General features: G+C 34.2%; 1 protein-coding gene across 1 annotated transcript in view; it reads right to left on the bottom strand.

The window, feature by feature from the left end:
- Window positions 1-16,794, bottom strand: part of LOC106461420 (protein tilB homolog) — a 33,691-nt gene extending 16,897 nt beyond the window's left edge. The window contains exons 1-6 of the mRNA XM_022388370.1: window positions 16,722-16,794; window positions 14,459-14,552; window positions 13,872-13,945; window positions 10,626-10,703; window positions 9,847-9,943; window positions 7,504-7,579 (exon numbers count right to left, since the gene is read on the bottom strand). Coding sequence (XP_022244078.1) covers window positions 7,504-7,579; window positions 9,847-9,943; window positions 10,626-10,703; window positions 13,872-13,945; window positions 14,459-14,552; window positions 16,722-16,794 — 492 coding nt within the window. The remainder of the gene's footprint in view (window positions 1-7,503; window positions 7,580-9,846; window positions 9,944-10,625; window positions 10,704-13,871; window positions 13,946-14,458; window positions 14,553-16,721) is intronic.
- Window positions 16,795-18,904: the final 2,110 nt, after the last annotated feature.

Here is an 18,904-nt window from a genome sequence, read left to right as displayed (position 1 = left end):
GAGAAAGAATAAACAAGTTTTATTTGAGAGAGGACTTGTATCGCTGAAGTTTTTTCGGAAAGAATTTCTACGGAAAATTAACCAACGACCAGAGACGTAACAATATTACCTTAAACAATTTCTATGAAATTAAAGTCTAGACGTAAAAGTTTTGAAAAGGTCATGTTATTCTGCAAAACTTTTAAACTCATAACTGGTAGCAAGAATGCTGTTGAATTTTTCACTCAACTAAATGAATTAACGGGTTGGAGTTACCTGCTGTTGGTATTCGTTGTACTTTTTGGAAAACATGTTGGCCGAATTGCACAAGAATATTGTCGAGTAAAAAATACTAACGACAATCAAACGTTAGAATTTATAAATACTGTGTAAGAGTGTTTTCATAAAAAGCATTATATTGGAAAGAACGCTTTTAACCCTATCTGGACCGAAGAGGCTCATTGATATCCTCGATTTTCTTTAAATTAAATAGTTTCATTTCATTCTAAAATTCTCTTCAGGACTAGAGTATGAAAATCAAAAATAAACTTGTGGTCAAGCTCCTTGTCCACAAGATTACCTGTGCTCATACTTAACCTGATTTTAGAACATGACAGCTTGCAAACATTCTCGGATCTCAAGTTTGACCAAAGTCTCAGCTATGCTCTGTGAGGTCGTCATGGCCATGACGAGGTTCTACAGCTATCCTGGAAAACACTACTGTCTGGCTACTACACAAAACAGAGCCTTAGTCCGGTAGGAAATAAATGGGGAAGGCAAGACTGCAGAGTTGGGTACCCACACTAGTAACCAAAATAGATCAAATATCACGTGGGTATTAAATTAACTTTTTAGACTGAAGAAATTTACCAACAGCATCATCTTGCCTTCTTTACTGTTTTTTTCAGTTACAAGTTCAGCATAAAGGAGAGTGGCTACACTTAGCGACAAGGTGTTATTTCTCGTTTCTGGCATACTACATGAATTATAACTGGTCTTGTACTGGAAAATGTTAAGAATATATTCATAAAGTTGTGTGTAGTTTTTAAATATTACAATCAACACGATCGACAATATTTCATATAATCAAATAAAACATAAAGAGTATACTAAGTTTACCTTTTTATACTCCATGTTATTCTTTACAGATAATTTAATTTTACTCACTGACATTTCAGCTCAATCCAGTTAGCACGTGTGACATAAGTCTAGCTATTACTCTTATCTATTTCCATAAAATTCACTACATGTCGAATGTTTCAATGTCAAAACTGAAACATTCCCACACATTGATTAATGAAAACAACAGATGCACTGTTTCTTCAAATAATGCCTCACAGACCAGTAACCTCAGATAATCATAACTCGAGGTCTTAACATTCTGATTAAAATTCTTGCATTCTCATTCAAAGGTTATCTACTGGTTGTGTTCTCAATGACTAATTTCATTTTGTGTTGTACAACACTTATGAATGACATCAACTGAGCTGAGATGTTCTATAACAATATCTTCATCTTCCCGTGACTCATTTGTTCCAGAGTCTGATTCCTGGTCTCACTAGAGCAAAAGAGTTTCATCTATGACATAAGGTTGCAGTTTATCCTCATGCTGGATACACCTGTGCATACCCCATGAACTCTTTATCTTGTATGTCAATGAACCAACTAGTCAAAGGACTAGGCATGGACTAATCCAAATGCAATTGAGTTTCTTTCATGCTGCAGACACATACCACAGCCAAACTTATCTCTACACGGAAAAATCTTTTCCTTCACAGATTTATCATAGCATCTCTTCGGCCATATGACAGCTTTTTCCAGTTCCTAGTGCACAAACTCGTGAGCATCTATAAGTGTCATTTTCAGCCACTCCACATAGATTTGTGGACACTGTGGTACTTCCGAGCTAGGATGTAGGCTAGCTCATACTCATGTTTGGAAACATCCAGTCGATCTCTGTTCATTATCTATTCATCCCAGTCAGTTTGACCAGAATCAACAAATACAGCAAGCATATACTTAACAGTTTTTATCACCCATTCTGCCAAATGACCTAAGGATGATAAGGTGAAGTGCATCTGTTCATGATCTCCAATACTGTGTTCGACTCAGAGAATAACTAGCTATTCAAATTAGTTCTCTGATCCATGTGAATTTCTTAAGGGGTACCAAAATGTGTTATCAATTGCTTTGCCAACACATCATAAAGTGTTGATCTACGGTATGCCTTTGCCCACTTAGTAATTGATACTGAGCAGTACAAATCAAATATGTTGCTCGGTCTCAGGGAGAGGATAAGAAATATTCAGGGCTAATCTCTGGAAGGTAAACCAACAATTCTTTGCTGGAGTTTTCCCAGTCTGGGCCAGATTTCTTCTAGGCTACATGTGTGTGTGTGTGTAGTCCTTGCATCAGCACTAGATGTCACGATTCAAATATAGCCAGTAGAATTCTAACAAGACAACAGCACTAGTACAAGTGACACCTTGGTGGCCTCCAGTCTTTGCATCATGCAAAGGCTTGAAAACGTGCTGCATCAAGGTTGGTTGGATCACTAGCTGCAACAGAGGCTGATACCAATGACTAAGTGGTTGATAGAATTAATTACAACATCTTATCACACATCAGGAACTGCTCATACTTGTGCCACAAACTGTGCTAGCTCTATGTTTCCTTGTTGCATGGTAAGAAGCACCCACACTAGTTCTTGATCCCTCAATTGCTCCTTTAAAAGCTAGCTTTTGAGATGTAAATTTTGGAATCCAGTCACCAGTGGAACTACCTATTCTATGGTATCATGACAACTGAAGTAGCTTTTAACTTCAACAATGTATCCTGAATCAGGACAGTAAATGGATGGACATGTGGTGAGATAGTCAATTTGCATTTCTGTGTTTCCCTCCTGGACAATGTCATATCACCGTCCCATGATCTTGCAATGTTGCAATCCATAATGCATATATCTTATTCAGATTTTTAAGGTTTATGAGCCACTTTAAAAATGCATGATCCACTCAGTGGTTGAACTTTCTACCATACAAATAATGTTAGCAGTGCTTAATAAAGACAATAACTGAAAACAGTTCTTTCTTTATCGTGCAGTATTTGCGTTCAGGAGCTGTAAGTGTATGACCCAAGTATGCTATCGTTCATTCAGCCCCATCCTATAATTGTAACAGCAATGCCAGATTCCACAATTGCTGGCATTGGTATCCAACAAAATATCAAAATCTTGTGATGGGATTTTCCACTAAAGCATACTTCAAGGAAACCGAGCTCAACAGGAGATCATATATGAGAGGCTCAATGGCTGATGCTGCTGTCATTTATCTCCTCTCCTGCTATTTGTTTGAGGTGACCACTGCAAATATCATTGCCACAGATACTACTTCCCTCACGATATGGTGCCTCATGTTATCACTCGGATGTCTCTTAACAAATTTGTCAATAAGGATGTTTTTGTGGTCTACTGACACCATTGCAAAGTAGGTTTTACCATTCGCATGCTACAGATAATCTGCAAAGGCACCCAACTTCTCAAATGTTAAAATAAAACAAAGTTAACTTTAAGCTAAGGAACGCCATTTGTTTTAAAGCAAAGCTACAGTGAGCAATCTGTTGTTTTCACTGCGAGGATTCGAAATCCGGATTTTAGCGTTGTAAGTTTGTAAACTTGGCACTGACCCACCAGGGACTATGGAACACAACCTTAAAATGTAGCTAAAGTTAAGTCTGTAGAAAAAACTAAACTCTCTGAAAAAACTGGCAGGAATTCTGCTTTACAGAGGAGAACATGGCTTTATATATTCAAACAGATTAATACAAACGCAATCAAGTTGCTTGTATACTGCACTTAACACACGTGACCGAGAGCCACATTCATTCTAGTATGGATGTCTTGGGTTGTTAAAAAGACAAATATAGTTTACCTGCATATGCGATGAAAATAAACTGTACGATCTGACGAAGAGCGCTAGCTCAAAACGCTATCCTTCTTTAAATAAAAATGTATAAAACCTTGGCGATTATTCAACCTATTATTTAATTTTGTCTTGGGCTGTTACCCTATTCAACGACATAAAAAGACAGCAGTCTATCTTGAAATATCACGGTGAAGTAACTGCTATCGTCCTTGTAATAGAACACACCTAATATGCAATCAATACAATAAAGGAGTCGAATCTCGTGTACAACAGTGTAAGTAAAGTTGTTTCGTTGAACGTCTCCCTGCGTCCAAACTGAACTGGAAGAGAAATATAAATTTTGAAAAATTTACGTACTAAGGGGATAGCTAACACATGATATCATCCTGTACCATGGGATTCATATAAATACGCATATACACGAACACAGTCAAAGGGACAGCGCGTGTAAAAATCATAGCGATTAAGTATTTCTGTACTTTGGAATTGTTACCATAGTATAAAATCTTAAAACCACCATTTCTTTATCAACAATAACGTTTGTAATTTTTTAACGAACGTCAAAATGGTGTAAATAAGAATATATGTTTTGTTGATACAATTTTAATGCGCGTGTTTATATAAGAAAATACACGAACTTTTTCGAACCACCATAGCTGGAGATCCTGTTTTTCGCTTCCCGATGCCAACAAATGAAACTGTGAAATGTGTCATGATTAAGGATAATATTGCGATGAATATATAGGTCGAGTATTTTAAGAAAACCTTTCGTTTTTTCACTCACTCTCCTATTTTCTCCTCTACTTATCTTTAAGCGTACAAGGTAACTGTTGAAACATTTGTTACTCTTACAAGAAAAATAAAAGCAGAAAAATAAATGTATAAACAACATATTCGTGACAAACATTGTACTCATTTTTAAAAGTGCTTCTAGCAGATATGGAAACTTATGGTGACATTTACAGAAGCCTAACTTTTACAGTCACTTATAATATAAGACTTTTATTATCAGTTGAGTAAATATCACAGGGAAAACAGTTAGCTAGAGTGCTAGACCACTACATCACAATATTAATGGTCTCATAAACTTTCTTTTTGTGTGCTACCAAAAGATGTTTGGGTAGAAAATGCCACCCACAATAGATTAACTACAAAACAGCCAAACACTTCTGCATTTTGTTTGCTGATTTGAAAAACGATTCTCTAAGCGCAAAATGTCTTTCCATATCAAAATCTACTTACATAAATATAATTAATTTGTACTGTTCAAGCCTTCATTCGATTATATTACCATAGAGCGTGGAAAATGTCAGAATTGTGCCTGACTTAGATTCAAGATCTCTAAACTGGCCCACTCCCATTATAAATAAACTTCTTTCGGAAGTTTAACAAGCTTGACCTATTGACTGAATCCTACATGATGTCTACAAATGGTTGTGCACATTTTGAAATTCAGTGACTTTTGAATGAAGTCCACTTCTGGGTGAGAGCAGCATTGAGCTCCTGGACAATCGTAGGAGCAGGTTGTCTCTTTCTAACTGCTCTCCCTAGCAAGTCTCATGCATACTCAATCGGATGTAGGTCCAGCGACTTTGCAAGCCAGTCCAGTACCTCTATTCTTTCATCTTGGAAAAATTGCTGTGTGATCCTAGCGATGTGAGAACGGGTGTTATCCTGCTGATACACGAATTCATCTCCGACGGAACCAGCAAAGGGGCGAATAATGTGTAGCAAGGTCTAATCCATGTAACGTCTTGTTGTTAGGATTCCTCCAACTACCACACAGGGGTCTGTACGACCCTGCACAGATGCTATCTCAGACCATGATTGAACCACCCCAAAAGGCATTATGGTGGACAATGTTGCAGGCCAAACATCACTCTCCTTCACGTCTCCAGATCCTCAAACATTGATCGCTTGAGAATACATAGAACGTGCTCTCATTTGTGAACAGTACAGGGGTCCATTGCTGAATGGTCCAGGTGACATGTTCCTGGGTAAATGCCAGCCGAACTTTTCAGTACCTTGTGGTTAGTACAGGAACTCTAAATAGTATCTTGGACATGAGCCCAACCTCACGGAACTGGTTCTTAACCGTTGAGCACCATACAAGCACTCCAGTGGTTTGATAAAGCTCGTTCCTGAGGCTCCTAGCGCTGTTGGTACGGTTTCTAAGGGATACATTCCGCAGATTTCGTCATTTATTGCACCTGCAGCTATTCTGCGACCTTGGCCTGATCCTCTGATGCATTCTCCTGTGGTCTGGTATCTGTGCCACAATCTACTGACCACATATTGTGCCACATCCATGACTTGTGCCACCTCGGGATGGATGCAGCCCTCTTGAAGCAGTGTGACAGCTCTGCAAATTTCAGTTTCAGTTAAGTGGTCGAACACAGCTTGCACACTCTTTGAAAATGTTAATACCAGCAAAAAAAAAAATAAATAAATAAATAGATAGATCCTCAAACCTAGCATTATCTCAACGGTAAACATCTTTCCTAATCAATCAAAACTAGTTGTTTTTTTTTTGCTTTACAGAATTTGGATCATGTTTTCATAAAGGCTTATTACGTAAATAATCATTGGTGCATAAATTTCCAAAATCTATGTAGGATTAATGTAATCGTCTACAATAAGCATGCTAAATTTGATAGCCATTTCTGACCTAAAACATACAAAGCTCATTAACCTTTAATTTTTGTAAGAAGTGTACATAGTCCCTTTTCCTTCTCAGAGAAAATAGTCGCTGAACTCACATACTGGAGAATTGTTTCTTTCCATTTTTGAATGCTGCTATTGGTACAATTTTTTTTTCATCAAAGCGGACATCACCTTCTTTTTTTTTTTACTTTGTATTTGTGAGGCATTAAACAATGTCCTTTCAAATCGCTTTATTTATTCTGAAAAACTGTTACATCAGGTCACAAGACATTTCGCTGTAGGAACACATTAATTTACGAGATAGTCACGTTTGCCGAACTTTACGATCGTATCAGTTGCTATGGTTTAGGAAGGGAAATGTCGTATAAAAACGAAATACGTCGTTTTGGCTTCTTACAAACAAATAAACACTAAAGTCGGATATAAACTGGAAGAAACTGACTCGTGTACACACTGCAATGTGTATTTCACTTATAAATATTTAAATCAAAATGCCATATATCCACTAGAGAGGTGAACATGTGTCTTCTGATAAAAGCAGGTTGATGTAATTTCTGTCTCACGGAAGTAATTTGTTTGTTTGTTGTTCACCTCAAAGCTATCAGTACTGTGGCCACCGCGAGTACTGAAACGCGAATTTTATCGTTATAAGCCCTCAAAGTTATCGCTGAGCCATTGGGGGGAAGGAAGCAGTTGTTTGTTGTATTGCAAAATATGCAAGGCAATGTCACGAGTGTATAAGAATTTTGATAAATTTGTTAGCGAAAGCCGACGTCAATCCTTCAGACGTGCATATTATGAAAAATAGTTCAATCACGTTGAAGTCACACGGGCATCACTGACTAATTGTGTCACTTTGCTTAATATTTCTACACTGGACACTTAAATACAAATATCTTAATATTATAATTGATAATTATACTTCAGTATTACTAACCTGTAACTGCGGTAAAGTGGCAACAACAAAAGCTCGATAATCCTTTAGGTTCGTGCAAGGGTTGCCAGTAAGATACCTGCATATATTATTAAAAAAAGAAGTGAATACTTCATTTTAACATCAACAATATAATGATTTCTCATTCTTGTTGTATAACAAACCTCAAAAAAAATATTTATATTTAACTTACAATCACAAAACTTTTGTGAGGATTCTGAATAGCTATCACGTAAGCTTAAGATTATAATATGAAACCACACATAAATTATGAAATATCAGTTATTTATGTTGCTTGCTCCCCTCTAATTCAAATTTAACATAAATGTATTCTTTGGTATCTCTATCTATATATACAATGAATTTATTTATCCCTATCTCTTTCCCTATATATTTATATTCTATAAGTTTTTATTTGCAGTCCACTTATTTTCTTTACATAATTGTTTTAAAGTAATATATAAATACGTTTTCACAGTTACTGCAGTAATCCTCGTTTAATGTCTAGTCTAATAATTTTTTCTTATCCTGTTCCTGAACATGCTTTTTCAGCTATGGGGGCATTATGAAGTGACAGTCAATCTCACAATTTGCTGGTGAAGAGTAGCTCAAGAGTTGTCGGTGAGTGGTGTTGACTAGCTGCCTTCCTTCTAGTCTATCATTTTAAAATTAGGGACAGCTAGTGCAGATAGCCCTCGAATAGTTTTGCGCAAAATTAAAAAACAAACAAACACAGACAACAGTACTTTTGAATGACGTTTTACGATCCTACAACCGTTGATAAATTATTCAAATTTAGCATATATATTGAATGTTGTACAATTTATAGTTAGAAGAAAGTTTATACGAGGCAAAATGAGATGACCGTAATGTCGCAGTTATATACTGAAATATATAACTTTAAGTATCTCACCTAAAATAGAATAAAGTAACAAAAGAAACAGTTGGGCTAACGTTATGAACATACAATCCTTGCAGTGAATAATAACTTGTATACAAATCAGATAGATATGTATTTTTGTGCCTGGCGAACAGGAGTCACTAACTCCAAATCAGCTCGCGCACTTAATTCGAACTACAGTAACAAGGTATTTTTTTACATGTTATAGATATATAGGTATCAGTGATGAAAGCTCGTGCTCGTTCTTCAGCTGCAGCGAACAAGAAGCTAAGCAATATTACTATAATTTATAATTCCAGATGAGGTCAGTCTAATATGCCCTTCTTGTATACAGAGTCCTCAATTTACAGTTTTCTGGGAAAACAATTCTATAAAATTCTTCTTCTTGTTTCTGCCTTTTGCCCTTTCTGACCACTATCTATATATCCTCAAATTGGTCTCTTGACCAAAGAAAGAAATTGGAAACAATAAAAACTAAGAAAACATGCACATTACAACCAACTCATAGATGTAAAGCTTAGTCTTAAATGCTTTCAGTACAGGCCTGAACAAACTAAGGAAAAGAAAAAAAAAGACGTGATCAACTGCATCTCCTGCGCTCTATCTGTCAACTTAAACATATATTTCTCCTTCTTGGATATGCAACTCATACGTCAATGCTCAAATATATATATATCTAACATCTCATATAGTTTCAGTGCGTTATCTTAGTTAAATCTTGAGTTTACTTTCTGTAAAAGTTTGTTTTAACACAAAGCTCCCCAGTAGGTAAATTGCGCTCTGTCCACCAGAGGGAAGCGAACCCCAGATTTTAGCGTGGTAAGTCTATAAACTTTCCGCTGACCCACCGACACTTCTGTGACAGGCTCATCTTGTTTGGTTTGGTTCTTTACAATAATTTTTTAATTAAAAATAATACTTAATATAAATATGAATTTCATTCCCCTCTTGTTTTCTCACTGGTGGGTAAGCTCATTTACACTCTGGATTACTTCTGACATTTTTTATTTCATTTCCACACATACAGGTGTGCGTTTCTCACTTGTCTTCTGGTGGCAACTGGTGACACTATATATATATTTGTATAAGGTTTTAATCTTTAGTAAGTTACTGTTATAAATATATTGGTCATTTGTGTACTCCATTATATATTCTTACGTTCTCAAGATCGCAAATTTTAAATTTTTTAATTAGTATATCTACCTTTAAATGTGTGTGTGTGTGTGTGCGCGCCTATATATACAGTGTATGCTATTTAGAGGTACAATAAAATCTATTTATGAACAGTTTTATGAAATACGAGATAATATAGCAACCCTCTGAATACATCACAAGCTTATACATAAGCTGTATACATAATAAAAATTTACACAAAGTTGTTCTTGAATATGCAGATAGACTTCAAAATGTATAATTTTATAGCAAAAGAAGAGAATGTAACTTACAGCTCACGTAAGTTATAATTCCCACGCAGGCTTTCCACGCTTGTTAACTCGGCGATAAAATTCAACGTTAGATCTAGTTTCTTAAGTGATTCACATCCTTTGAAAAGTTATATTACAAACATCTATTAGGTGAATTAATACTTTAGTGTATCATGTAAAAAATAAAAACAGTAACAAGAAAACTTTGTTCAACTTACAAAAATAAGATATAAGCAAGACTGTAATGGAACTTGACAGAAGAAAATATACAAGCAAATTTAATTCTTAGGCTCGTGCAATAATGAAAATAATAATAATGTTTCTATAATTAACTCAAACAATTTCCAAGCTGTCGTTCATAAATAACGTTTAAATTATGTCTGATTCACTGCTTTTTTAAACATACTTTGTAGTTTATAAACTCATATGAAATCTTTATAAAAATCCATTTATACAGTTGCCTTATATATTTCTTGAGTTATTCCTTCGTACAGAAATTTACTTTTATAATAAATTTTATAATTAGCTGGTTTACATCTTAAAAAAAAATCTATCACATATCATTTTGTAGATTGTGAGATGTTTCTTGTTGTTCTTTACTTTCAAATATATTATCTATAATTTACTATAAACTGAAATGAATATAAATTAAGAGCATATATAAACTTAAATATTCTCAAGGAATGATTAGTATAAATATTAATAAAGTTCTTTCTACAAATAATACATAGTTACAAATTTGAAAGAAAAAAAAATCTTCCACTTAAATTACAATTGTAAAATAAATGGTTAAACCTCACCTTCTAGATTCTCAATTTTAGTGATGTTGTTTAAAGTCAAATTCAAGTACTCTAATTTTTTCAATCTTCCAACATTTTCTGTGCCAAGAAGAAGATAAAAACAAAGATCATGTGTTGCGATATTTTCCTTTTGTCTTTACTTCATGTTTCAATACACTGTAGTGATAATCTTTAAAATTTAGTTGGATCACTTTGTAAACACTGCTGATATTCATCTTAGTAAACAGCGAAATTATGTTCAAATAGTAATTAAACAGAACATTTACTGGCGTGACTTATATATATATATATATATGAACTAGCGGTTAATATTTTTCTCTTTACCCGTTACAGTTTGAGACTGTAAATAATTGAAATCCATGGTAACCATTGTTTCATAAGTGATACGTGATTTTTTCATCTACTGTACTTGTTGTTGGTATAAGGTGGTTCGAATACTAACGTCCTGATGTTCGACGTTGGCAACCATATCGTTTTCCTTTATTACTATCGCATAAAATAGCAACATATAGCACGGTCAGCTAAGTAAATTGCGTTCAAAGTTATGATAAACATACAGAAGGTGATACCTTGTGTGACATCTTCATTTTTACGAGATTATTTATTACTAGCTGGAGTACCCATCCCCTATAAATTTGTTTTGTAAATTCATGATTAATGAAACGTTATCTTAGGACAGGAAAAGTTGTTTCCTTTATATGTAATTGTACATGAAAACTGCAAAAACTTAAAATGTGAAACTACGATTTTGCATGTATCTCTGTATGGACCCAACAAACCTTCATGCTAAATTTGGTGAAAATCCATCAACAGGGGGCGAAGTATTGTTTGTTTGTAATTAAGCACAAAGCTACACAATGGGTTATCTGTGCTCTGCCCACCATGGGCATCGAAACCCGGATTCTAGCGTTGTAAGTCCGCAGACATACCGCCATGCCACTGGGGGCCGGGGGCGAAGTAGTGGTAAAAAACGTAAAACGCCCATAAAAACCGCAAGACGCAAAATGCAAAACTGAAAATGTGTATGAACCTCCATACCAATTTTGGCAAAGATCCATCCACATCCTGTGAAATGGTTATATGGACATACAACAGACAATACTGTTATATTTATATAGATTCCACACACTCTCTCTCTCTTTCAGGTGGAAATAATCACAAGTGCTTCCATTAATTGTTTATTGTTTAAAGTTTGCGACTTAGTGTAATTTATCAATTAAAATTTACATCCAAAAAAAAACGCATTTGAATTTTCTGTTAAAATGGCTCAATTGTTTGATATGTTTTAAATTTTGGAAATTCTTCACTTGTGAGACACTATGAAAACTCTTACGCGCATGTTTGAAGACATCCAATAAAACCAAACATTAAAACCAAATTAAACTTCAATTTAAACGACATCTACCACTATTTTCAATATTAATCATATTGGTATGTCTGAATCATTACAAATTTCATTTCACACAGCTTTTAAACAAACACAACCTCGTATCAATATGCACGTGTTTTACTGACCTTTCTATACTGAGTACGAAACAGCTACTGCTCAAACTGATTATTACTCTATATTAACAGAGTACAGCATAATATAGAGCCAGCATTTGTTACATTGCGCATGGACCTTTTACATTTGTTAAATAGATTTTAAAGCTATTTATGCACCAAATTTTTCTTGATAGTCCATCCATGACTTTGTGGTTGCGGGGTCCCTAATAACGTACGAGTCATGCAATAATTTTAAATAGAATTGCCGTCAATATTGCAGTTAATTCCACTAATTACTGCTGAGGTCTCCTATGTACGTCACATAGAAAAATATATGTGATTTCACACATTTTTTTCGTCAGTTCTTTACACTGAGCGTTGTAACAGGTAAAATCATTAAGGTAGTTAGTATGCTACAATATGCGGTAACCTATTGCGCATATGAAGTCGTCGTTCATATATATATATATATATATATATATATATAAAGCTGGCTCTTCCAAAGTGAAAGTTATTCCAGTTTTAGTCTTCTTCTGAATCTCTTCTCTAGTAAATTTGTAGTGAGTGAAATGAGTTCCAGGACCAAATGCATAATGGCTGAATATATTATGGACAATTCTAAAGATGACAGTGGACTTAGTAGTGATGACTATACGGCGTTACATATTGAACATAAATAATATTATTTTTTTTCTTATTGTAACTGCTAGTGATACAAGCTCAGGAGAAAATTAAACTGATAACGAAGTTATGGCGATATTGTTGAAGAATTTCAAGCGTATTTGGCAAAAATAAAAAGGCGGAGGTGTTTAAAACACCAAGATGGCAGCTAACTGGAAGAAACACCAAGTCCAACTAGGTGCGCGAAAAGAAATATTGATACAGTATTATGTGCATTAAATTTATTCATGTAGAATAGTACTATGAAGGAAATATTGAAATGGGCAAACAAAGAAGGAAAAGCAGTATTTGAAAAAATATTGAAATATGTGGATTCTAAGGAACTGCAGTATTTCTTCAATGTGACGATACTAAATAGTATTTATAAATACAAAAACGACGCAATCAACTGTTTTGAAATAGAGACACCGACATACCAATTGAATATTATTGTGTAGTATACACTAAGCATCACTTTATAAAAGTAAAAATATATATAGCCGATTTCCTTTTCGTCGGTTAGAAATTAGAGACGGCCAGTTTTATGCGAAAATTCTAAAACAAACAAACAAAAAACGCGTGAATCCTGCTGGTAGTGAACGGTGTAAATAAAAAGGTTTGACAATTTGAGGCTTAAAACGTGTACTACGAAGTCAGGGCAGCGGGATCGAAACCCACGCCCGTTCAAGTTTAACTTCTTTAGGTAATATATAATTTCGCATAAACATTTACTAAACGTACAAATAATAGAACCAGTAATGCCATTTCGATATCTTCCTCAGATGTAGTTAACAATCTAAAAAATAATACTTTTAAGTGCAACATTTTATTCAAAAAATTTCAAAACATCAATCGGAAAAAGTCATCTTTTTTATTTGATCCGACATAAAATAAATGTAAATAATTGTATTTCTATCTTAAAGATTGTTTCTATATTTCATAGTTGACGTTTAATTTTATTGTATATTAATAACATACCATTAAATCAAAAACTAAGTCATTGACCTATCTCTATTTTATAATCAAAATCAGCTTAACTGCTTTTATTATAAGACCGTGATAATATGCAAATTTCTAATAGCTGAATTTCAATGAACTCACCTATTTTAGGGATAAGATTGTTCTGTAAGTAAAGAATCTTCAGTTCTCGGCACCATTTTTCTATGTATTCTATCCTGAGTAAGACATACATATAGAATAAATTAACCCAAAGAAAAAAACAACAACACTATTTTGTTTAGACTATACTGATAACTAAGAACATAACAATAATAATTAAGAAATTTGAATGATGTTCAAAATAATCTAATCATACGAATATATTACTGGAATAGACTGGATTTCTTAAGATATTGTCTTAGTTGTTAATTTGATTTTCTAAGCAAATGAGCCTATTATTGATATGATTCGTCCTTATATGAATTAGTTAACCATTGCGAAAATGTAGTTAGGTTAAGAACTTTTAATTATTTAAATGCCAGGTAACAATTTGGTGTTGATTTTAGTATTCACTTATAAATATAATTCATTTTTAATCGCACGCTACTTTATATCTGTACAAGCATACCAGCTGCACGTTGAGCATTTGTTTTCATTACTGAAAACTATAAGTTGGGCTATTGTATAACTGGACTTACAGTTTTACTATAAATTTACAATATTAGTTTCCAAGAGGAAGAAAAAATTACCTCTCAATATTTTGCTGATGAAAAGAAATTTCTTCAAGACTAAAAATTTCTCCTTCGTTGTGTTCTGCCCGTTTCCGTACCAATTCTTCTGAAACTATATAACCATAAACACCTAACTGACAAATAATATTTATAAAACCAAATTTTATTAATTTATTTCAATTTAAAATAAAGCGTAATGGCGTCTCTCCTTTTTTTTTCTAAGGATAGTCAGTTGAGAAGATATTCTCAAAATTATACAAAAGCCAAGACCAGTAATTTGAAATGGATAACCTGATTGGTGAACTGGTGAATATACAATGTTTAAATGTAATATTAGACATGGGAAACAAACTAAACCTACGTCAACTTCCCAACAAAAAATAAATAAAATTAAAAAATGGGAAAACAATGCTCAAGTACGACGTAACTCAATGTAAATCATAACCATACGTAATTCAATTTTTCTTAATAAAAATGTTATTATTTGGAAATTAGTTTTCTTTGTACGAATATCTTTGTTCTTTATAACAGATTCAAATTCATTTTAACTTTTACTTAGTTATCTGCAAGTATGGAACTGTAAACACAAAACGATTTTTTTTTTCTCTACTGATCCATACATCGTCAATAGTATAAGTTCAGTTGATAACCCAATGCAAAGCAAACGTTAGTCGTTTCCGGCTTATAGTTTTTGTTTTGTAACTGAAATATTTTTGTAACGTTGTTATTCCTGCAGGTTCTTTTAAATTATCTGGTGAATATAATTCAAAGTCCAGTTCACGTAACAATAAATCATTAGTTTTCTATCTGGACTTACTAACGTAAAAATCAACTAACTTGCAGAAAGTAACTCAATATGTTCAATAGCTAACATAGGTCCAAAAATGTAAACACACTGACTGATCCACTTTACTACCTAGAAAACAACTCTATCTTTTCGATACTTCCGTTGACTGATTCACTCGTACTGATAATCTACTCCTAGTTCTATTTATTTTGCAAAATCTCTTGTTCATTAATATTCCCGAATGTTCTGAGATTCGCTTGTTTTAGCGTGATGCGCCCCTAGCTAACATCTAAATTAAGACAACAAAACATAGCTTATAACGCTATTTTCCTCCTGGATTGAAAAGTCTCTAAACAATCTTAATTAAAAAAAAATCAATAAAATACTACATTAAACTGTCCATTCACAAAGTCTTTTGGAGGGTTTTCTCTTTGGAAGTTCATGGTAAAGAAATGGGGGTGGGAGTTTTCCTGAGTAGGTGACCAAGTATTCTCGACAGGAATTCCGGGGTCCTAAGCAGGTTGAGTTTCTACTGACAAGTTCTTATCTGGAGTTACCAAGTTGTCCATTCTCTCTCTCTGACGTACTTCCAAAGACGATCACAGTAGATGACCTTTGGCTTGGACTGCCTATCCTCCAAACACCTACTTACTTTGGAGTTTGTCTACTCTTGCGACATGAACTGTTCAGCTATACCACGTCACCTCGATAATATCAATTTTATCACCATTTACATCATAACTGCTTTATAAATACATCATGAGGTACAGAAAAGCCTCCTACAGTAAAAGTAATTTCCAACTTCGCTTTTGCTGTAACTTTATATCCACCTGTTCACATCAATCTCTCTTCTTCCTTCATTTCTGAAGGCAATTTCCCATCTTTCATTAGCAAACTGGGTCAAACAGTTGTAGCTGTATAAATAACCATACCACGTGGTTTTCCATTAATAAACCCATGGACGATTTTTCTCAAATAATGAATTTTTTTTTTCACATTTGTGATAGATGGAGTATTTTCAGCTGAACTTCGCCAGATAAGTCAAACTAATTCCACTTTCTTTGATGTCTCCTTAGCTCTGTGTTGTTCCTTTGATCTGGTTAGATTCTATCTTTAGGCTTATGAACCACTGTGGATTTCTTACAGTCTTGACTGTAATGTCAGGTTCTCTATATCTATAACAGTTACCTCTTTTCAGTAGGTGTTGAGAGCAGCTCTTATTCCATACATGCCATTGTTTGCAGTTCCTACCAATATTTCCGTTCAAGTTATACTTGAAATATCTCTCGTCTTGCAGTTTACTTACTCTATTCTGTTGAACTAGTTGTCTACCTAATACTTTCTTTTCTTCTATACTATCATCAGTGTGAGGTGATGCCTTAATATTGTCTGATCTAATGATCACATAACTTTAGTGGTGTCTTTAGTTGTTTATATTCAACTTTCCAAGTTCCATTGCCAACTGCAGAGCTTCCTTTAACGATGTACACCTACTTTGCATCAGTCTAACTCTCGTATCCTTATCTGTTATGGTGTCCATAAATTTGTCATGTGGTAATGAATCCATTATTTCACAAGGACCATTTGGTTAAGCTAATTGGGCAAGCCTCTTCAAATCTTCCACAAGTTTCGCTAAGGTCTCTTCTTTCCTCTGTACCCTTAACTCTGGATACTTCTTTCTAGTGTGATATGTTAAATCTGTTGGATAAAGTGTCTACCAGTGCTTAATAGTTTTTATGGATTTCAGCTGGAAAATTATTTAACGTTGTCCAGGCAGCAAGATGGATGACTTATCGTTCATTATTTCACTCAGTCATTCTGGAAACGATTTCTAATTGAGCCTGGCATGACTCCCATGGCACCTTCCCGTCATAGTCCATTGATTTCTTTATTGGGTGATGTTAAACTAGCCAACTAAATTCTGAAATTGGATTTGGTAATGTCATAGCTGGAGTATTTCAGGAAGATCCTTCAGTAATATATGGCACAGCAATACCAATAATAACTGTAGACCAAATACATTATCCTACTGGATATTTTGTAGAAGCTGAAACTCTTGAGCCAATACAGAAATGGGTGTAGTTAATTTTGTTTTCACATTTGATAATTCATTTTCCATATGTTTTATTTTGTCACCAATGCTCTTTTCTATTTCAATGATGCTCTATTCTACCTTGATGATGTCTTTATTTATTTTACTTTTGTCTTTATTGGTGTCCTTTTGAACTTCTTCAATCTTGTATTTACAGCTTTACCATACTTATTCAGTTTTATTGTTGTAATCTCTCTGTATGTCCCCTATAGCTTAATCGATCCTGTCTTCAATCAAATATATTTCTAATTTTAATTCTTTTTGAATAAGTAGGTTTTTTCTTCTAACTACTCCCTTAAATTCCCGTCATTTTCTTCTAATTTTTTGTCCTGCTCATCTTTTAATTTCACATTTCGTATTTCAAATTTTCTATCTCTTTCTTCTTGATCTTCTTTAAATTTTCTATTTTTTTCTTCCTGGTCTTGCCCCTTCCCCTGGTGGAACAACAGTAAATCTAAAGGCTTATAACGCTAAAAACCAGGTTTCAAAACCCGTGATTGGCACAGCAGAGATAGCCCAATATGTAGCTTTGTGCTCAACTGCAAACAAACTTTCTGGTCTATTTTTTATTTTTCTATTTCTTTCTTCATTGACCTTTTTAATTTTTTTAAAATCTCTTCCAGATCTTGTGTTAATAATTTCATCATCACAAATAATGCTTTTCTCTCACTCTTTGACCTCATGATCATTATCTTCAAGTCCCCCAGTAGACTTCGTTTCTCTGCAATGGACACAGCAAACAACCTAATGCGGCTTTGCTCTAAAACAAACAAACAAGCATATGTTATCTTTAATGGCTGAAGTTTAGTCAAAGTTCTATTATATTTTCACCAAAATAATCCCACTTCTGACACAGGTGTTCTAACATTGTTCTTCCGCTGGTGGGTTCTTTAAAATCATCTAGTAAAAATAAATCAAAGTCTAGTCCATGTAACAATAACAAAATGGATTTATAATTTGTTGGCCTAAGTTTACTGCTACGTTACCTGTATTATATCAACGTAAAAATCAACTTACTTTTACAAGGTAACTCCATATACGCGATAGCTAATACAGAACTAGAAACGTAAACACACTGACTCATTCACTCTACTGGCCATAAAACAACTCTATCTTTTTAATGCTTCACTGCAAACTTAACCAATTTACTGGCTCATCCGTATTTGTAATCTAATTCTTGTTATACGTATTTCGTATTTTGCAAAGCTTCTCGTTCATTAATATTCCCGAATATTCTAGGACTCACTTGAATTTAACGTGACGAGCCCTCTAGCTAGCATATAAGTTACAGCTTTTAAAATATAGCTTATAACAATATTGTTACGCCTCCGTTCGTTAGTTAATTTTCCGTAAAAATTATTTCCGAAGAAACTTTACCGATACAAGTCTTTTCTTAGATAAAACTGGTTTATTCTTTCTAAATACAACTTTGCGATACACTTAATTTCCACAGTCGCGCTATAACAAACGCTATAATTCACAAGCAACGTCTCACGTGCTCAACAATATATCTCTCTCTGTCCGCAGTTCAATTACACATTGCCGTCACGTCTTGACCGTCTTATATGTACAAGAATACCGAATC

Source organism: Limulus polyphemus, unplaced genomic scaffold, assembly GCF_000517525.1.
Source record: "Limulus polyphemus unplaced genomic scaffold, Limulus_polyphemus-2.1.2 Scaffold954, whole genome shotgun sequence".
Taxonomy (NCBI): domain Eukaryota; kingdom Metazoa; phylum Arthropoda; class Merostomata; order Xiphosura; family Limulidae; genus Limulus; species Limulus polyphemus.
Note: the sequence above shows the minus strand (reverse complement) of the source record. Positions and strands in the feature narration are given on the sequence as shown.